The 23,278-nt window shown below is 36.5% G+C and overlaps 1 protein-coding gene across 1 annotated transcript in view; it reads right to left on the bottom strand.

Moving 5' to 3' along the window:
* The window catches only part of UHRF2 (ubiquitin-like with PHD and ring finger domains 2, E3 ubiquitin protein ligase), a 70,423-nt gene that overhangs the window by 39,058 nt on the left and 8,087 nt on the right, over positions 1-23,278 (bottom strand). The window contains exon 4 of the mRNA XM_010857097.1: positions 17,409-17,668. Coding sequence (XP_010855399.1) covers positions 17,409-17,668 — 260 coding nt within the window. The remainder of the gene's footprint in view (positions 1-17,408; positions 17,669-23,278) is intronic.

Here is a 23,278-nt window from a genome sequence, read left to right as displayed (position 1 = left end):
TATACTTTTTCTAATGCCACCCAGAGGTGTTAAATCAGCTGCTAAGTAAGAAGACATAGAAAGGACCCATAAAACTATTTTTACCAAAGTCAAGAACACGCTGAGGCTCCATTATCACTTTTATTCTTTTCCTCAGCATCTTCATTTACACATATCACACAGGGATGACTCAAATGCTCTAACCCAAATTTCTCTTCAGGTTCATATATCCAACTGCATCTCTAACATGTATTTCAGGAGCACCTCAAATTCAAGAAATTCCCCCATCCTCTAATCTGCTGATGCTCAGTATTCTTTAATTTTTCATACTCCCAGAAACTGAAGTTACCCCCAATTTCTCCATCATTACTAAGTCCTCCTTATGCATACTGTCAATGCTTCTTTAATGTAACTCTATATCCTCAGTAAAGGCTTGCATTTCTCTGAGGCTGTCAAGGCCAACTCATCTCCCTGTTTTAGACTCCTTAGATGCCACCATACTTTGGCCAAAGACTCTAAAACACAGATCTACTTAAAACATTTTGTGAAGCCTGATAACAATGTGTTCATAGGCTGTAGAAAAACAGGCATTCTCAAACACTGCTGATGGGAATACAAACTGATACGGTCTCCTTGAAGAGGGGAATTTGGCAATACCCAGCAAAACTGCTTATGTATTTACCTTTCGATCCAGGAATTCTATCTACTCTAGGAATCTGTCCCAAACATTAAGAAGCAAAACACCCCATGAAAAGACACATACACAAGGCTGCACTATCTGTAACAGCAGGACTAGAAATAACCAAATGTCCACAATAGGAAACTACCTACTACATGATACAATTATATAATGGAAAGGAATATGACATTTGCTGGAGTGATACATATATATGGAGAGATATATTAACTCAAAAAACACAAGATGCAAACAATATTTATCTTCTATTAAGTATGTGTTGAGATAAATATATTTGTACATGGGCTTCCCATGCCATGCTAGTGGTAAAGAACCTGCCTGCCAATGCAGGAGATACAGGAGACTCGGGTTGAATCCCTGGGTTAGGAAAATCTCATGGAGGAGGGCATGACAACCCATTCCAGTATTTGTGCCTGAAGAATACCTTCCCAGGTGGCTCTGTGGTAAAGAATCCACCTGCCAATGCAGGAGACATGAGTTTGATCCCAGGGTTGGGAAGATCCCCTGGAGGAGGAAATGGATACCCATTTCAGTATTCTTACCTGGAAAATTTCACGGATAGACAAGGCTGGTGGGCTACAGTCCACGGGGTTGCAAAAGAGTCAGACACGATTGACTTATATTATGTACATATAGAAGTGTGTATATATGTGTGAGTACACATGTAATCACACACAAATACTTATATTTTGACATAAAAGGATAAACCAAAACTCATTTATTTACCACAAAAAGAGATAAGAAATAGGCTAGAAGGAACCAAGATGGATACTGTTTTTCTTAATGTACTTATTGACATTTTTCCTTTAGAACCATGTAATGTTTCACATGATCATAAATTTACAAAATGTGATAAATCACTAAAAATCAAAAGCAAAATGAAAAAAGTGGCTTAAATACAAACTCTTAAGTGACTTGAAAATACACTAAATTAACTCTATATTCCCAGTGGAGTGATACTTATCTACTAAGGAGAAAGTAAAAAATACACGAACTTTTCACTAATATTGTTTGCAATAGTAGCACTGTTAGTCTGAAACCATCTTATGAGTAGAATACAGCAAGGTAATGCTGACATTATCAGAACTATGATTCTCGGGTAAGAGAAAAAATAAAAGATTAAATGATAGCCCTTCAACTCTAAAATTAATTGGAAGTATCAATACAAACATTTCTTAGCTGTTTCCAATGTGAAGACCTAGAAACACGATCAAAGTAAGTATCAATCAACAGCCGACTATACACTCTAAAGAACCAAAGCTCTTTAAAGAAATGGCTGAATCCAGTCCTCGGCAGGAAACAGGAGAGCTTGGGACATCCTGTTGTACCTGAGTGTAAAGAAATCCTCATTAAGTCAGGTTCAACTTGAAGGAGCTTCCACAGGCTAGAGATGAGACAACTTGGGCACCACAAAGAGCTGAGTTAAATTAAAGCAAGTATTAAAATCCATTAGTTCACATGATACTTAGTAAAAATCTCACTGACCTTGGAGGATCCTTTGGAGGATGCTAGGGAATTTACTCACTCTGAACACTGAAAAAGTTCAACAATTGACAGTTTATTCTACCTTTCGTATATGAATCAACTGTTAAGGAAAGTTCTTTATGAAAGAGCTATATAGCTAACAAGTGAAGGAAAGAGAAATATTACCATTGTTACCACATTTCATTACATAGCAATTCTAGGTAAAGGTTGTGTGGGTGCTCAGTCACTCAGTCGTGTCCAACTCTTTGTGACCCCATGAACTACAGCCCCCCAGGTTCCTCTGTCGATGGAATTTTCCAGGCAAGAATACTGGAGTAGGTTGCCATTTCCTACTCCCAGGGGGTCTTTCCTGGCCCAGTGATCAAACCTGCATCTCCTGCATTGGCAGGCAGATTCTCTTCCACTGCACCACCTGGGAAGGTAAAGGTTAATGGCTACTAAAACCACTAAAAGCTGGCAGCAAATTTCACAATGGATTTATCAGAGTGACAACACCCAAATCTTCCCACAAAAAAAGAAAGGGAAAGCAGGTATTATATGTTTCTCAATGTCATGCAATAGGTAAATAAATAGCATCTCTAAACTAGCCTTATCAAATGATGAAATTTAAAACCAATCAAACCTCTAGGTACATATATATGGATGGTTCTGCATCCATAGAGTCAACCAATCACTGTTGGAAAATAACCAGAAAAAATTTCCAGAAAGTTCCAAAAAGCAGAAGTTCAATTTGCCAGGTTCCAACAACTATTTATACAGCATTTTTTTTCAAATGTTTTATTTTATTTATTGGACACACAGTATGTGGGATCTTAGTTCCCCAACCAGGGATCAAACCTACTCCCTCCATTGGGAGCTCAGAGTTAACCACTGGACCATCAGGGAAGTCCCAATACAGCATTTACATTGTATTTGGGCTTCCCTGGTGACTCAGACAGTAAAGAATCTGCCTGCAATGCGGGACATGTGAGTTCGATCCCTGGATTGGGAAGATCCTCTGGAGAAGGGAACAGCTACCCACTCCAGTATTCTGGCCTGGAGAATTCCATGGACAGAGGAGCCTGGTGGGATATGGTCCATGGGGTCACAAAGAGTCAGACACAACTGAGCACTTTTACTATATAGTATTTACAACTATTTACAGAATATCTACATTGTATTAGGTATTACAATTAATCTACACATGATTTAAACACGAGGATGTGTATAGGTTATACCCCCAAAAGTCATTTTTTTTTTAAGAAACTTGAGCATCCATGGATTTTGGTATGGACCAGGGTCCTAGAACCAATGCCCTATGGATACCAAGGGATGACTGTATAAGCTTTCAGGAAACTAACATTAACAGAAATGTAATCAGTGAAGTCCCAACTGTGGGAAAACTGAATAAACTGTCACTTGCATAAACAAATAATAAGGAAAAAAAAAAAAGTAGGGGGGATCTGTAGGTTGAGACTTAACCTAGCAACAACATGCAATGGATGAATCTTAATTTTATCCTTATCTGTACATTCCAAGAATACATTTTAAAAACAAATAAGTCTGAATATTGACTGGTTATTTGATTTTAAGGAATCATTGTAAATTTCAGGTGTGATTTTTTTTTTTTTTAATGTGCTGGGGTCCCCACGTCAGGTTCAGTGATTTGTTGGGGGAACTCACAGGTCTCATTCTCACTGAAGAGCACACAGTTCTTCCCATGGCTATGATTTACTATAATGAAAGGATACAAAGGAAATTCAGCAAAGAAAAAAAAAAACATAAGGTCAAGTCCAGAGGAAATCAGGTACAAGATCAAGCAGTCCATTCCCAGTAGTCACACAAAATGTGCTTAATTCCTTCAGCAACAAATTCTGACAACATATGTGTTATAATGTTGTCTACCAGGGATGTGCAGTAAAGAATGCTCAAGAGTTTTATTAGGAATTGATCACATCAGCATTCAATGCCTAGCACATACCAAAATTCCAGACTCTCAGAAGCAGGTATTCAGCATAATCCATATTTCTTTTGAAGAGCTTATGCACAGTCAACCATTTTTATCAAGGAATGAGAATCCTCCTGAAAGTTAGCTCCCCAACACCAGCCAAAGGTCAACCAGACACCGACCTTTCAAAAAGTAGTAAATCTCTGGCTTGATGTTAGCTCTCTTCTGCACACTTTAAAAAGAATCCATTTAGCTATTTTCTCAGTTGAATGCTCTTAAGATGTCAACAACAAGATGAACCAGGAAAGAGTGTGGCCTTGGCTCAAACACTGTAACAGATCTCAAAAGTGCTGTGATTAAAAGTTATCAGTTAACCGCAATCATTCCCTGTAGGTCAACAAGTTGTCTTGAAGATCTGAGCAGTGTGCCCACCATGGCTGCTAAGGCTATTTCTGGTTGAAAACACTTAAAATTTGGGACTTGCTCCAAAATAATCCAGTGGTGGTACCTGGGGATGCTGGCAAGGATTGAACAGGATTGGCCAGGAGGTCAAAATGAGTGAAGATAGGTGATGAGTTCATTATACTTTCTCTCAACCTCTGCATAAGTTTAAAGATTTCTACAATAAAAAATAAAATGCTTTGTGCTTGAAGTTCAAACGAAAGGATCTTCCCACTTTTTTTAAGTTTTCCCACAGGTGTACGAAACTCAAAGTTAACACTCAAGGCTTACAATGAGGACAAGCAGCCTCTGGTTCCAGCCCACCACACTTCTGATTTCTATTCCCCAGATGAAACTGTTTAACTTTTAGCTATTTTTGTTCACCTCCACATTTACATTTAAGCAACATGCTTACATTGCTTTTTACTTCAAACTTATTCTACCCACCCCTCATGTACAGCTCATTTGCCTGCCTCCATCCTCCTCTTCCTTATACTTTACTAACACAAGGCACTGCTCTAAGTGTTAACATTATTTACCTCTTAGGACAGAGATAGATATTATTCTATCCCCATTTTACAGACAAAGCAGAGAAGTTATTTGGAAAGAAGTAAGAAGCAGAGGCATGACTTGAATTGATCACCTGGCTCTAGACTCTTGCAATGATTGATGAACTTGCTTGCTCTTAAGCACATTAAACAAACTGAGTTGTCTGTACATATCAGTATTTTTTTCTTTATATCTTGACTAAATATTAATAACTCTTCACAGCTAACTTATGAAATATGCTTTAATTATACATCCACTCTTCCACAGCTTTGTTTTCTATTGTGTACTTAAGTTTTCTTTTTGGTTGCTACTTGCTTAGTTTTCTATTTACATATGGTAAAGAATCTGCCTGCAATGCAGAAGACCCAGGTTCGATCTCGAGGTCGGTAAGATCCCCTGGAGAAGGAAATGGCAACCCACTCCAGTATTCTTGCCTGGAGAATTCCATGGACAGAGAAGCCTGGTAGGCTACAGTCCATGGGGTCACAAAGAGTCAGACACAATTGAGTGACTAACACTTTCACTTTCACCATTAATTACCCCCATTCTGCCATAGCTGTTAAAACTCCACTGTGTTCAGAAATTTCAGGTATTCTACTAATCTTCTGGGTTGCAAAACATTTTCTAGATACCTCTGTCCTATTCTTATCTGGACAGCTTGATCTTCATTGATATCACGCTGGGATCTCCTATCATTACTTCCTGTGTTGAATCCTATTTCCCAAATACCATGTTTTCTTCTTTCTTGACTTAAACCTTGAATGTGATAGAAGTGATTAAAATGCTCTTTCATATAAATAAATCTTTTTGTTCTCAGTTTTTTCCATATGTGTGTGTATGCTTAATCGCTGTGTCCAACACTCTGTCACCCCATGGATATGCCTACCTCCAAAGTACCTGGTAAATCCAAGATCTGAATCTTCCTAAGGTTTTTCAACACTAATGTACTTGCTTGTTGTTGGCTTACACTCAGCTCTATGGCCTGCTAAGTTTGGCATCATTTACCCATTAGCTTCTTACCTTTCAAAAGTTTGTTGTTTTCTCTTCTGTGTTTTACTTCTACCACATTATTTTTTGTCCTCAGGGGCTTATGCCTTTATTCTTTTACTATCTTCTAGGAGGGTTTACGGAGTGGAGACAAACATGCATCTTAATCTGCCACATTTAGCTGGAAATCTGTATTCACCTTTAGTTTGGTTTCTTATTACTCACCATGTATCTTCTACACTCCACCCATACTAGTCTACCCTCAGGTAACACCTTATCTCCTTATCCTGGTATCCTAGCATTCTCCTCCTTCAGGAATACAGAATTATCTTCTCTACCTTATATTCTCAGAACTTAAGGTATTCTGAAAGCTAGGTGTGCATACTTCTATCACAACTTACATTGTAAAATACCAAGTTTTCATTAAGAACCAGGTACCATGTTCAACCTTTGGTGTGTTTGGGATGTAACAGGCTGACAAATGTTTGGAAACATGCAACTCATTAAATAAAAAAATCTTTTATATAACTAAAGCTCTTGAAAAAAATGTAATAAATCAACTATGACCACTGTGTTTTAGGATAGTTAAGTGGCAATGAAGAATTCTATACAAAGATAAGAAAAAGGTACTTTAAAGATTATGTTTTTGGCATTCTTAAAAAGCAATCTCTAACACAGCATTCCTTGCCTCCCATGGCGTCAAAGAGCTGAAGATAAGCACTACAAACCGGTCCAAGCACTGACTTCTTCCAGCATTGGCATTGAGGAAGACTGCAGGAGACTGCATGAAATATTTTGGAAAGTGCTGGAAGCTTAAAAAAAAATTCTAAAACAGGGCTCAAGACATCCCTCAAAATCTGAAGCAGAGAGGTAGGAACTTATCAAAGCTGACTTTATCTAGACTGTGCCATGAGCTTACATACAGATATGGAAAGATGAGACTAGGGTCCTTTTTTTTGTAATTACACTTCATGCATTCCTGTTCTCAGAACCTGAAGTCAAGTTATTACCCTAATAGAGATGTAAGACAGACTATTCTAGTTAGCTACTTTGCATCTTTGAGAGTAGAGAAACACTTTGGTGTTATACAGTCTATATTCTCAGATAAACCTTAAATATCCCTAAGTCTTTTCTTCCCAGTAACATTTTCATTGCTCTACATACTCTTCAGGTATCTTTTAGAGCTATCCTTCAGTATATGCTTTTGATGATCCTGAACTATGTGACATTTTAACAAAATCCAACTGTGTTCTCAATCAGCAAATCATAGAGTAAAACCTGGGGAATTAAACTACAAGGAAATTGATTAAGCACAATTTTTACAACAGGTTTGTTATAAGAAAGTAAAAGTACATTTCCTTAGGTGACTTGTAAGCTAACTAATCATTTTACAAGATTCAAACTGTATTAAGCAAAGTACTATCACTGCAACCTTCTTTCAAAACATGGCTTCCTGGGGTTAAAATGCTTAAATAAGGACAACATTCATCTGGAGGCATGTTCTAGTTTAGCCAATCTTTAATGTCATACTACATGCAAAAAGAGAGCATTTTTTAATCTAATAAGTAGCACTGCTAACTTTCACACCTTAAATGTAAAGCTTACTCACAAAAATAACTTACTTAAAACTGCTTACAGTAGGACTTAAATACATACATGGAAATAAAAATTTGTACAACATGTTAACAATGGTGTATAACTTTTAATTGTTAAAACAATGTAATTAGGTTTAAAAATACCTATGCCAAAGGTAAATTATTTTAGAGTACTTACCAAAATAACTTGGTCTTATTAATAAATTAAAAGCAGAAAATTGGCTATTATTACTGGATACTTTTCGAGGTTGTTAGGGAAAAAGAGAACACAGTCAAGTAGATATTTACAAATGAGGAAATTATAGCTGAAAGTTTAAAAAAAGCAAAGCAAAAAACTTAACCAAGGACCTAGAATTCAAACCAAATTTCTGATTCTAATGCCTGAAAACTATGCAGCCTATAACAGAACCAATGATCTGTTATATACTTAATAAGGCCCTGGCTGCCTGTTTGAAAAGCAGATTCCTGGGCTCTACTCCAGGCCAACCCAATGCATGGAGTGGGGCTTTGACAGCCCTCAGGAAACTGCACTATAGACACCTTACCTGGGTCAATCCACAGTTTTGCTGACCATCTTTGAGAAATACTACTATAAAGGAATGATGTATAAATTTGAAAAAGTGAAATCAACTGATATCTGTAGTTACTTTTTTAAGCACTAAGTTATCTTTTAACACAAGAGAAGAACAACAATAAGGTTAAAGATCTAACGTCTGCCCTCCTTTTGATTTCTATCCATTCAGAACACTGCAAGTCATAGAGGAAATATTCTAAGTTTTTGGCAAACATGTCAGTAACAACCAAGAAACAATGAAGCAGACTTGTCACTGCACCAGGGTTCTGAAACTTAACTTCTCATTTATAGCTCCCTACTCAAGATCAACATGACACGCTGACCTGATTTTTAAAAATCATACTCCTTTCCTCCCGTGAGAATACAGAAATCATTCAAACATTTTTGACAGTCCTTAGAAACAGATCATATCAATACATTCAAGAAAATCAGTTTTGTTACTTTATAGAACTTTTACTTAAAAATACCACTTGATTTTATTCAAAATTGGCTCACTGACTTCTATTTGTGGTAACCATAATTAAGGCTACTCAAAAGCATGCACCACAGGCTCAGAATAACTCAAAAAAAAAAAATCTTAAAAAGACTGCTGGTGGCAATGACAACATTATTCTAAGACATTCACCAGATGGGCTTTTAATTGTAGCCCAGCATAAGTTACCCTCCAAGTCCTAAGTGATGCTCTAACAGTTCCATCTGATCTCATTCCCATGGGTTGAGCCTTGACACTGTGTTAAAAACAGCAGTTTAATAATCCATTTTTCCTTACAGAGAAAAAGAAAGCACACAGGTATTTGTTTATTGATTTAAGGTTTCTGTTCTGTAAAAGTATAACTGGAGAGACTGACAGAAAATTTAAAAATATGTAAAGGCAATGGCACCCCACTCCAGTACTCTTGCCTGGAAAATCCTATGGACAGAGGAGCCTGGAAGGCTGCAGTCCATGGGGTCGCTGAGGGTTGGACACGACTGAGTGACTTCACTTTCACTTTTCACTTTCATGCACTGGAGAAGGAAATGGCAACCCACTCCAGTGTTCTTGCCTGGAGAATCCCAGGGACGGGGGAGCCTGCTGGGCTGCCGTCTATGGGATCGCACAGAGTTGGACACGACTGAAGTGACTTAGCAGGAACTGCTTTATAATATTATATATATTTATTTATATATTAAAATATTTTATAAGCAGGCTTCTCTCAAAGTGAGAGGTAGTCTGGTAGTATGGTTCTAAGTATGTGCTTTTCCAAATCTCGATCTACCTCCTATCAACTATTCAATACTGGGTATGTTAGCTAACTTCTCTAAATCTCAGTTATTCCTTCTTTACACTTAGAAAAGTATCTACTCCATCGACTGTTTAACAAGGATTACATGAAATAATCCAGGTAAAGTACTTCTGGAATGCCTGGCACATATCATTGTATTAAAAAGAGAATTATTGAACTATACTTTTAAAAGGGTACTTCAGAATAATTTACTAAAAATTCAAAATAAGAAGTTTGTTTCCAAGGTAAACTGACATTTCTATTCTAAATGTGAACACTATGGAACATGAAAGCTTATATGGTAATTTTCACATCATTATGAAAACTCAACACTTATTCATGTTTCAAGATTTCAACTTTGCCTAGCCATTGACAGTTATTAAGATATAGAAATAAAGTAACTTTCATAAACATTTTCCCTCTTTAGATATATACTTCCTTGTTCAAACTACTAGAGGTTTCTAACTTACATTTCTCTTTATAGAAATTAGCTCCAATTTATAAACCAAGATCTCTAAATTAAACCACTAAATTTAACAAAGCAATTTTAAAAAGCCACTAACATGACTAGTATTCCCAAATTCACCTTTTCAAATGACCTATAAAGGTACATGTTATAAGGATGTACAAGCAGGAAAGCATGTATGTGGGAAGATTCTGAGATCTAATTCAACATGAAGCCAAATTCAGGAAGCTTGTCTTAAAACCACAGATGCATTTTAGAGTGTAATTCAAAAGGAAAGCCAGGACTAGATCTCAGAGCAAATATTCAACTACTATATAGAGTGTTATCCCCCACTCCAGAATTTACCAATACTTAATGGCTGATGGAACAGAGAGAAGAAATAAAGTATACTTTTAAACAGTCATTCTGGAGCTAATTCTGCAAATACTACTACCATGTTCCTTTTATATGATCTGGGTTGAGTTCTTAAGAGGAAGTGCAAGTTTGGGGAATTCAGAGAAATTTTCAAGTCAAAAGAAACAGTATGTGAATGATGTTAACATACTAAAATTGTCACAAAACTCAAAACATTGACTGGCTAAAAAAAATTACCAGTGGAGAAACAGACAGAGAATAGACTTACAAACATGGGGAGAGGGGAGGAGAGGGTGAGGTGTATGGAGAGAGTAACATGAAAACTTACATTACCATATGTAAAATAGAGAGCCAAGGGAAGTTTGCTGTATGGCTCAGGAAACTTCAAACAGGGCCTCTGTATCAACCTAGAGGGGTGGGATGGAGAGGGAGATGGGAGGGAGGTTCAAAAGGAAGGAGATATATGTATGCTGCTGCTGCTAAGTCGCTTCAGTCGTATCCGACTCTGTGCGACCCCATAGATGGCAGCCCACCAGGCTCCCTTGTCCCTGGGATTCTCCAGGCAAGAACACTGGAGTGGGCTGCCATTTCCTTCTCCAGTGCATGAAAGTGAAAAGTGAAAGTGAAGTCGCTCAGTCGTGTCGACTCCTAGCGACCCCATGGACTGCAGCCTACCAGGCCTCTCCGTCCATGGGATTTTCCAGGCAAGAGTACTGGAGTGGGTTGCCATTGCCTTCTCCGGGATATATGTGTACCTACGGCTGATTCATGTTGAGGTTTGACAGAAGACAACAAAATTCTGTAAAGCAATTATCCTTCAGTTAAAAAAATATATACATATATATATAAAGAATAAACAAACAAACAAAAATTACCAATATACCATAAAAGATAAATTCTCCACAAACTTGTTATGGACATTGCTTCCCTATGTTAGCCAAGCTGGCACAAAGACTGCATAGTGGAATATGGGCCCTCATTTAAATGATATAGATCATTCAGCTTGAATGAAATACAATTCTTCTATTAATAGAAAAAAGCCATATGCCACCTATATAGGTACTAAAAGATGAACACTCAGGTCCCTCAGGTATAGTATATCATCTCCAGTCTTTATTTACTATATTTAAATTGTCATATCAAACCCTTTCCCTCATATTGGTCTTTAGAGGCAGGTGTGTGATAGCAACTGATAAGGCTGGACAAAAGGCAATGAGTGAGTGGTTCTTAAATTTGAGTATACATATGAACCACCCAGAGGGCATATTAAAACCCAGACTGTAGGGCCACCTACAGAGGTCAACTTATTATATCTGGAGTAAGTATAAGGAATTGGATTTCTATCAAGTATAATGCTGACATTCCCAGCCAGGTCTACACTTTGAGAACCACTGTTCTAAGCCCATAGTTCTCACTATGGCTACATATTAGAATCCCAGAGGAACTTTTTAGACACCGATGCTTGGAAGTCCCAAAGATCAATCATACAGGAAGTTCTGGGAGTAGGTCCTAGGGATTGATATTTTTAAAGCTTCTTAGACAACTAACATGGAAGTAGGGTTGAGAACCCCTAGCCTAATTAAAATGAATCTAAACCAAATCCACAAGGAACAGATGTTTCTTAAGACAAAAGCAGGGTAAGGACTTAAGCCTTTATCTGTTGATAGAGCAGCCAAGTGATGAGTATAGATCAAACTCAGTAGTGTGCCCTCAGTTGCTTATATACCCAGGATTGAACTCAAAGTTGTGAGTGCTATCTGCTTTAAAACCCTGGCAGAGTCGAAAGCCAGTTTTTAGGTCATACAGAATGTTTGAACTTTGAAGTCACGTAGGCTACTACCAATTACATATACCATGTTTAGGAACAGTGGCAATAATGCATATTGGTTAACGCTTAAGCTCTGGAGTTAGACCATTTAACATATGTGACCTCTGGCAAGTTACATAAGTCTTGGTCTCTTCATATGGGAGTTAACGTAACATTATAGTTATGTTAAAGATTATATGAACATTCAAGTAAGAAGTTAGCTCAGAGTCTGGTACATAAGAGTTAGTGTAATTAAGTAAACCTAAATTTAAAAAAGACTTAATGTAAGTACCTGTAAGCTACACTATAGACATATTAAACTACTAGAAATGTAAGGAACTGACTGCCCCTTTTCATCTACTTCCACATCAGTCAAGGTCACAGCTCTTCATCACAATAGCTTTGGGATCTCTACTCTCACAAGACTGCAGTTATAGCTTTGTGAATTTAAGTCTTTAGGACCCTTAAAAATTTTAAACCTTCAATAACTACAGAGAGTAACTAATGGGAATAAACACAACTTTTAGAAAGCTATGGAAATATACAGCACAATATTACTAGGAAATAAAGGAAGTTTTTCATGTTCTCTTTCTGTGACCATAACGACTTCATGCATTTTTAATTTCCTGTATTACTTTCCTTTTATTTTCTGCCAAAATATACTAGGGAAAAAAAGTTTCGATCAGGCACAGTCCTTCTCCAACAAACACACTTTGTATAAAAATACTGAATCACTATTCAACACCTGTAGCTGATACAGTGTTGTAGGTCAATTATACCTACAATACTATAAAATGACATATATATACACAACATGCAAATATATATAAATATATACATATAGTATAATACAGTTATACTCCAACACTACAGGATGGCTCTAATCGAGAAGTGGTTGAGCTTTTGGTGAGGATATGGAGAAAATGGAACTTCCATACATAACTCATGGGAATATAAAATGGTGCAGCCATCTGGAAATAAATCTGGCACTTCTTCCCAAGGTAAAACATAACTGCCATACAGCCCAGCAATCCCTCTGAAACATACATACCCAAAAATTAAAATGCCCCCAGAAAAAATAGTACATGAAGGTTCATAGCAGCAAAAAGTAGAAAACACCAGTGCCCATAAACTGATAAATGGATAAGTAAACTGTGGTTTGGCAATAAATTATTTGGCAATAAAAAGGAATAAAGTACTGATACACAAGCTCCAACATGGATGAACCTTTTTACTTTTACTAAGTAAAAAAAGCCAGTCACAAAATACCACATATTAGAGGGGTCCATTTATATGCAATGTCCAAAATACACACATCCAGAGTCAGAAGAGTCCTGATTGCCTGTGGCTGAGAGGGGTTGAGAAAAGGGCCGGTGGAGGCGGGGGCAGGAGTAGGCGAATGGAGAGTGACTGCTAATGGGTATGAGGTTTTTGGAAGATGAAAATGTTCTATATTAGATTGTGGTGACTGTTGTACAATCCTGTTAATATACTAAAAAAAAAAAATTGAATTTTACACTTAAATGGGCAAATTGAATGCTGTGTGATTTGTCTTAACATAGCTGCTTTTAAGAATTTTAAAAACTTTACAAAAGATTTAAGAATCCTTTGGATCTAAATCTCTAAAGTCTAGATTTAATATTTATACTGCCAACTCTTTCTCCCAAAGTACTTAATGGGTTGGTTTAACTCTAGAAATACAAAACCCTTGCTCAGACAAGGGTTATGCTAGATGAGTCAGAACAACAATCATTAAAAACACACACACACACACACACAAATAAGTTTTTTGAATCAGGCACTCTGATGTTAACTCCATGATCTTGCTTTACATTATGTGTAGTAAGAAGCTCTAAATTCAGTCTATGTTCATTGAAGAATCTATAGAAAAGGGACTCTTACAAACAGTAAAACTTTCTTAAACCTTAAAACAGTTCAAATAAATCTCTTATTATAACCTGCTTTTTATGAACTAAGAATATTTGTAGCTATAATTTTGAGGAAAAATGAAGTAAGATTAGGAAACAAATGATTTCATTTAGATTCTATAACAATGTTAACTACTAGATCTGGCTTTTGGGGCTAGACTGGTGAAACCGTGGACCTTATATCATAATTCTGTAATGTCTGTCACTTCTCATAGATTAAAAATTGTTTTAAACTCTGATCTGGTTAATATGTTAGAACCAGTAGGTCACCATAAAACTAACTTCTCAACACCACCATTTTAAACTTACTCCCAAAGAATTCCTCTGACAGGTTCCTTGGTCCCAAGTACCATATCCCTCTGCTAAGGCTAAATGACAAGTTGTTCAAAATGCACTGTTGCACTCAGAGTTTGGAAATAATCAAGCAGATTACTTTCAACTTATTCTATGAGAAAAATGAATTAATTCACTGATAAATGATAGTACTAGATGAGAAGCATAAATGCAGCCTATATGTACTTAGAATTTATCAAGTTTAAGTACAAAAAAATTGTCTGACAAATACTGTTTTGAAAGTGAAAATTAAAGTTAGAATGACTGGATTATTCGTTTGCAATGTACATATTTAGTAATCCCCCATCTAAGATTGAAGCTGGTCAATGCTTATCTTTGTCTGCTTCTCAGGGCAGATCATTCTCTATCTTTAGAGATCTGGCTGGTAGGAAGTTTGTTATCCTAAAGTGCACTGTGTGCATGCTCAGTCGTGTCCAACTCTCTGTGACCCCATGGACTGCAGCCCACCAGGCTCTTCTATCCATGAGTTTTCCAGGCAAGAATACTGGAGTGGATTGCCATTTCCTCCTCCAGGGAATCTTCTCGACCCAGGGACTGAACCCATGTCTCTCACGTCTCTTGCACTGGCAGGCAGATTCTTTACCACTGCACCACCTGGGAAGCCCAGGGTATCCTGAAACCTACTTTGTGCATTGTACAGAACTTCCTCCCAGAGCTTTTAAAATATGAAAGGTATCCTGATCCCAGTCTTTTCAAGCTAAATACTTAGTTCTTTCAGCTATTCTTCATGATGGCTTTACATTTTACATTTTGAGTTCTAAAGATATCCAAGTAGAGAATAATCAGCCCAGTATAACAGGAACACCAGTCTTATTCTAGGTATCTTGTTTCTAATCAAACACCCTACAGTGTAACTATTTGACAGCTACATTCTGCTGACTAAGTTGGAGCTTACTACTCATTAACAATCTGTATTACTATTGCTAAGCCATATATGCCCATCTCTTGTCAATGCATCCTCCATCCAAGAAAGTAAGAACTTGTTTAATAAGTTATTGAAATTAACATAAACTTGACTATAGTTTTTAACTTTTCTGATAACCATGAAGAACGAAATTTTAACAAGATTTGTCATCACATCCATATGAGGTCATGGGTCTTTCTAGGTGCTTACACCAGCCTTTTGTTATTTGGGACTCTTATCCAGAAACTCATCTATTTTCATACTTTATTTCATATAGTCCTTTGTTCTTTTTGAAGATGTAAGTGATATTTACCACTAAGCTTCTAACACTTTATTTCTCAAAGAAAGTTCAGATACTGTTTTCCTTGTCAGTACTGAAATAATTCCATCCTGTGAAATTATTTTGAACAGATAATTTTAGTCTTCTCATGCATTCTGGGTTTACACTTCCTTTTACTAACATTCACTCTAGTCAAGATAAATTTCTCCTACATTAAAAAATAGCCAGGGACTGTCCAGTGGCTTACGCTACCAAGACAGTGGGCCCAGGTTCCATCTCTGGTCAGGGAACTAGACCCCCACATGCCAACCTGGTGCAACCAAATAAATAAATAGTCAAATAAATGCAAAGACACTGTGATTTATCCTTTAACATTATACCAAACTCAGGCCTATCGCTTGGAAAGTCTTATTCCAAAACCAACTAAGAGCCCCTAAACCTGTAAAAATTTACTAAGCCTTAGTTCACTTAGTGTTTAAAACTCACCCTATTTCCACACTGTGCCATTTATACAATTATTAATTTTTGGCCAAATAACAACTCCTTTATGGGCCAGAATCAGGTCCCAAGTAGCTGGTTTCTGAGTTCTTTTCTCTAAGAAATAAACACTCAAAACAAATCAAGAACTCTACTTGTTGACAACAGATACACAGATAGCTGAAGTCCCCCACTAATGCGGTATCTTGCCTCTTTGCCATGGTACTCATAAACCCAGAGACTGGTTACTGTTAACCTACCAACTCCATTCCCTTCCTATCCCAGCCTTGATTTACCAATATTTCAAGTCCTTGCCAATCCCACATTTTAATACTCATTTAAACTGTCGGTTCTATTATCATCTACTATGGTAAAAAAAAAAACAAAAAAAAACAGTATGATGGCCCATTTGAAATAAGCCATGTTGGCAACTTAGTCAGAGCCATAAGAAGTATCAGAAAAGATAAAAGGGATCTACTTTTAAGCCCTTTCCAGGTATCCTGGAAACATGTGTCAACACCAAAGTCTTTTATACCATTTTTGTAAGAAAAATTACAACTGTTTTAGAATCTTGAACTCACACTTGATAAAAGATTTGGTTGCATATTTTCTACATATACGAAGATGTCACTTGAGTGAAGACTTAAAAGTTTATGTAGTGTTGAATAAATACTAAATCTTTCACCATAGTAAATTTTATAGTAGGATTTTAAAAATAGGTAAGGAAGATGATAATTCAGTGTTAGAGTCTAGGCCCTCAAAGCAAGTTCTTCATACTGCTTTCACATGAACATTTAAATACCTTTGGTTGGGAGAGGGAGATTGGGAAGTAATTGCTGCTTATACAGTTTTTTGGAGGGAAAATAAAAGTGTTCTAAGATTAGTTTGCGATAATGCTCAATCCTGTGACTATATTAAAGATAGTGAATTGTATCCTTTATATGTATAAATTTTATGTGAATTAACTCAGCAATAGCTTTCAGAAAATATTTCAACTCCATTCTAAATAACATCCCACGTTATTATATATTTTCTAAAATATTCTTAAAATGCATAGCAAAAGCCCTAACATACCAGAGGACCAGACAGAAAACCTTACATATTAAATTAAGCCAGGTATTAGGATACCAAACACAAACTACTTATGAGCCAAACGCTGAATGTTAAGGAGCTCTTATTATATTATAACCACTGATCAGAAAGAAAAACAAATGGTACTAGACCAAACATGACTCCTAGATGATCTCTTCAGAAAGACTTATTTGAAAACAATCTTGAAATGGGAGATTTTGCTTCCGCAAACAAAAATATGAATGAAGTCCTCAATATCATGAGCACTTACTCATCATACTCGATATGATAAATAACGTCTTCATCAGCAGCAACAGAATCTGAATTAGATGTAGAGGGTACATTGTCCAATTTTTTTGTGTTCTCTTTGGAATTATGATTTACATTTCCATTAGTCCTTTTACAAGAACTGCCATTCTTCAGTGGAGTTTTGCCACGTGAGTGTCCATCAGAAGCTCTAGTAACACTATGTATACGTGCTTCAAACCAAGCACCAAGGGCGACATCTCTGGCATCCACCAATTCATTTACCTAAAAAAGTTTAAAATTAGTTAATGAAGCGTAACTTCATCTATTGCTTCAAAAACCTTAATATAACTCAAGTTATTTTGAGAGTTATCACGGTTAATATTTGCAGATACAAAAGTTTAAAGTAATTTCAAAGATTAGAACAAAACTATTATTTTGGATTATACTGTCAAATCTGTTATTTACTAATATGAAAATTAACTTTCCTCCCAATATTCTTCAGTGAAATAGGTATTTTCTTTTACTATTCCTTATCCTTATCTATATTAGACTTTTAAAATATAATTCTTGTGTACCGAAGCGTCATCCTGGCATGTTATTCATTAAGAATGTCACTAACAAAAAGCCAGAACTTTAGAGTATTGTGATTGTGAAACTAATTTGCTCTATTAATTTCTTTAGAATCCTTTGGATAACTTACAGTCAGACCAACCGGAAAACAGTGTATTAAGCCAAAAATAAAAGAGGGACTTGTGCACATGTACAAAGAAAAGTATTTAATGAACCTACCTATACAAAATGGGGTTACGTGTCACCAAAAGTAATTCACTAGCAAATGCATTATTTACTACCTCAAAGGACAAATATAAAGAGAACAGAGCTATAAAGATGCAAAATATATGTAGTCAACTCTAGCGGATGTTCCAGAACTAAATCATACAATCTAACAAAATGTATAAAACAAGGTGTCAGTAAAACAGGTACATCAGAGAAATTTAGATTTACCTAAAGAAGCTGGTTTTTAAAAAAATTATGTCGTCAAAAAGCTGAAGGAATTGGTCTAAAGAAGTCCCTTCAACTTTTAAGTCTTTAAAAAGAAAAAAATGACATGACTAATACAAGCTGCTGCTGCTGCTAAGTCGCTTCGGTCGTGTCCGACTCTGTGCGACCCCATAGACGGCAGCCCACCAGGCTCCGCCGTCCCTGGGATTCTCCAGGCAGGAACACTGGAGTGGGTTGCCATTTCCCTCTCCAATGCAGGAAAGTGAAAAGTGAAAGTCAAGTCGCTCAGTCATGCCTGACTCCCAGCGACCCCACGGACTGCAGCCTACCAAGCTCCTCCACCCATGGGATTTTCCAGGCAAGAGTACTGGAGTGGGGTGCCATTGCCTTCTCCAGACTAATACAAGATCATCACCCAATCAAGCTAGCTCTTTCTGAGTCTAAGACCACTTTAAGGTATCATATAGGGTGGGGTGGGGGTGAGTATATAGTAGAAGTTAATACCTATATACTAGATATTATGCAAGGCTAGTTCAGTTAGGTTTAACAATCTTAATAATTAATAAATCGTATTTTACAGGATAAGGAAACAAAAGCTCTGACAAGTTAACTTGCTCCAAATGGAAGTTAATAAAATGCAAAACTAGGATCTGAAGACACCTTAACCTTAAAGCTTATGTTCTTGCTACTGCACATTGCTATACATTATGTAAGGATATAGCTACCATAGTGATTCCTCCTATGGATCTCAGCATCAGCAAAGTTAACTGAAAACCTTCTGGGAAGGACTGACCATTCTAGATGCCATTAAGGACATTTGCAATTTATGGGAAGAGGCCAATATATCAACATTAACAGGATTTAGGAAAAGTTTATTCCAACTCTCATGGATGAACTTGGAGGAGTTCAGGACTTTAGTAGAGGAACTAACTGCAGATGTGATGGAAACAGCAAGAGAACTAGAATTAGTTCTACAAATGGATACTGAGGATGTAGGTGAACTGCTGTAATCCCACAGTGAAGCAAATAGATAAGGAGTTGCTCCTTATTAATGAGCAAAGAAAGTGGTATCTTGAGATGGAATCTATTCCTGGTAAAGATGTGGTGAAGACTGTTGAAATGACAAAGGATTTAGAATACTATATAAACTCAGTTGATAAAGCAGTGGCAGGGTTTGAGGGGGTTAACTCCAATTTTGAAAGAAGTGGGTACAATGCTATTCAAAGCCTTGCATGCTACAGAAAACTTGTTTGTGAGAGGAAGAGTCAATTAATGTGGCCAAACTTCATTGTTGTCTTATTTAAGAAACTGCCACAGCCATGACCACCCTAATCAGTCAGCAGCCATTAACATGGACACAAGATCCTCTACCTGCAAAAAGATCATGACTTACTGAAGGCTCAGATGATGACTATTTTTTTTAGCGATAAAGCATTTTTACATTAAGGTATGCACATTTTTTAAAGAAATTATGCTATTATACACTTAACAGACTACAGAATAGTGTAAGTGTAATTTTCATATGTACTGGAAAACCAAAAACCTGTGTTACCTGCTTTAGTGAGGTATTCTCTTTTTTGCAGTCATTTGGAACCAAACTTGTATTATCTTTGAGATATACAGATAGCCACATTTAGAAAAGAGTCTTTCATATCGAAGTATTTGATTTAAAAAAACACCCCAAACAAAAGCTCCACACATGAGAGGAAAGGAAAAATCATTAAAAAATAAAATAGCGCCAACAGCAAATACTTGAGGATTTACCATAGCTAGCTAGTTTTGTATGTTCTGTGGAAAACACACAAGCTCTGCACATAAACCTAGGTTTAAGTCCTTGCTTATCACCTACTAAATGTAACCTTAAACAAATTCCTTAACCTGTTCCAGCCTCAGCTTCTTTTACAAAGTAACATACTTTGCAGTGTATTGAGATTAGGTGACAATTTGTATAATGTGCTAACTTAGCAAGCATACAGTAGCAACAAATGAAAAAACTCTCCTTCCACTAATGATCAATATATGTTCAATGTTAAGACTTATTAAAGCTCATAGTTTAGTCTTATTATACCATGCTTAGGAAATACATTATCCATTTAATGCTATATACATTGTCTCCTTTAAAAATTACAATACAAAGTCATTCTTATTTCTTAATTAGGCTCAGAAGTGAAAAACACTTGCCCTCAGGAGATATACAGCTAGAAGTGAAGTGAAGTGAAGTTGCTTTGGTCGTGTTCGACTCTTTGTGACCCCATGGACTATAGCCTGCCAGGCCCCTCTGTCCGTGGGGTTTTCAAGGCAAGAATCCCGGAGTGGGTTGCCATTTCCTTCTCTAATACAGCTAGGACTGGGAGCTAATAAAGGCTTCTCAAACTCTGAACAGGATTCCTCTTTATATCATGTTTCTTCAGAGTTACAAATCAAAACACAATATGGTTCTATTTATTTACATAAAGTTCAGATGGAGAAAAAATAGGGATGTAGACATAGGTTAAAAGTTATTATCAGGCTGTTTAACGGTAATAATAAGATAAAGTTAATAAAAAGCAAAGAAATGATTACCATAGAAGTTTGGGTAGTAGTGGTAACTAGGGAGGGGGTAGTTTAATCAAGAGAGGATACATGAGAAGTTTCTGGGGTACTATTATCTATTGCTTAATTTGAGTGGTATTTATGGACAATGACTTTGTAATAGGTTGTTAAGTTCTACTCATATTTGTATTGTCTATTACATTTCATGACCAAAAAGATTTTAAAAAGCAGCATAGTACTTTGGACAAAAGACAGGAAATACTAAGAAATCCATGATGTTTACTTAGTAATTATTGATAACTTTCCTTTTCCTTTATTTGCTACAATGAGCACAGACATATAAAAATGTTTAACAGTGCCACACACTTAGGTAAACCCCAAAAGCTTACTATCAGCAAGCTAAACAGTCATTATTTAAGCCAGAATGAGTCATTTCAACAGCGAGACCTGATATGAGTCATACAAAGCTTCCAGAAAAACCAGAACACCAATTTAGGCATCAGTAGTCCACCTGGTTTCGGAAAATAAACTACTTCCTAGAGTCAGCAATTCAACGTGTTGTACAAGGGGAATAATTGGACCCCTGCCCTCTGCACTATTTTCCAAAGGTTCTCCAAACATGATAGCGATAACTAGTTTCTTACTACACATGAAAAGATAGCTACAACTGACCAAATACTGCTCAAAGTTACTAAATAAGGCAAAACAAGACTGATATTAGGTAATAACTTCAAATTAAAATTGCATCTTAAGGTTTAAATGTTATAACCTGTTTTATGTATGCTTACCTGAAAATATTTAATATACTTTTTGTGCCTGCTAATTGTGAGGTCCAAAAATATTTTTAGGCAAAAGGGAAAGCCCCTAAATCTGTTTGCGCATCCATAAAGCAAAATCTTTATAAACCAAAAATTACATAGGTAAGAATTTATGAAAAGAGAAAAAAAAATTTCCCAAATTTTAAGTAATTCAGACACAACAATGAAATTTTTATATACTTACTATTCAGAGACTTGCTCTAAGGAAAACAGACAAAATTCAAAGCAAACAAATCAAAAGTAGCAGCCTCTAAGCATTTTCAGGCTAGCCCAAAAAGAAGTTAATATCTAGTATGATTCCATGAATTCCATGCAATGGCAATATCATCTGTTTACCCATCATTTCTAGCACCTAGTACAAATACATACTAATATCTTAATATTCAGTGACTGAATTATCCAGAAATAATTCCTTCTATATGAAAGTCCCTAGTCAAAATTTCAAATTCCTATAACAATTACTGAGCTTCATCCAAAAAACCAAGTAAATCTGTACTGGCACTCTTTAACTAACAAGGAAGGTTAAATGTGGCTTTGACTAAACTTTGACTAAATATTACTTTACAAATAACTAGCCTTTTGAGAGTTTACATGCCAGATTCCAAGTGTATTTCTAAATGAGGAAAGGGAGACAATGTACTTACTTGCCAAATTTGTCCAACTCAGAAGATGGCCGAGTTGAAATATGAAACCAAGTCTGATGAAAGTTGAAAGCTCAAGTCCTTAACATCTATGCTATGTATTAATATGAAATATAAGAGATGTTTAAAAAAAAAAAGCAAGTATGAGGAATAGTTGACAGCAAAGTGCTAACACTGAAAATAAAATGCAAAAATCTGCTAAGAGAAGTAGTTTCTCATGATGCTCTTCTAAATTAGATTGCGGGAAGGGACACAGTTGGGTATTGAGAAGTGTGCTAAATAGAGAATTTAAATTGACCATAACAGTTTAACTTTGATTAATCTCAGACCTGCAGATATATAAGCTGATCCTCCTATGAAAACACATTTATACTTATATGGCCCAAAACAAACCTGGTCAAAAGTAGCAGCTTCCAAACGGTTACATTATAAAAAGTTAAAATGTAATAATGTAAGCCTAATATATACAAAGATGGTTACATAAATATTTATAGATATGTGCTTCAGTCGTGTCCAACTGACTCTGAGACCCCATAGACGGCAGCCCATCAGGCTCCACCATCCCTGGGATTCTCCAGGCAAGTACATTGGAGTGGGTTGCCATTTCCTTCTCCAATGCATGAAAGTGAAAAGTGAAAGTGAAGTCGCTCAGTCGTGTCCAACTCTTAGCGACCCCATGGACTGCAGCCTACCAGGCTCCTCCATCCATGGGATTTTCCAGGCAAGAGTACTGGAGTGGTGTCCCATTGCCTTCTCCGGGATATACAGAAGTTTTGTACATACATACATGTATTTCCTTGCTGTCAGCTGCTGCTGCTAAGTCACTTTGGTCATGTCTGACTCTGTGCGACCCCATAGATGGCAGCCCACCAGGCTCCCTTGTCCCTGGGATTCTCCAG

The sequence above is a fragment of the Bison bison genome, unplaced genomic scaffold (assembly GCF_000754665.1).
Source record: "Bison bison bison isolate TAMUID 2011002044 unplaced genomic scaffold, Bison_UMD1.0 scf7180017864376, whole genome shotgun sequence".
Classification (NCBI taxonomy): Eukaryota; Metazoa; Chordata; class Mammalia; order Artiodactyla; family Bovidae; genus Bison; species Bison bison.
This window is presented reverse-complemented; position numbering and strand designations above follow the sequence as displayed.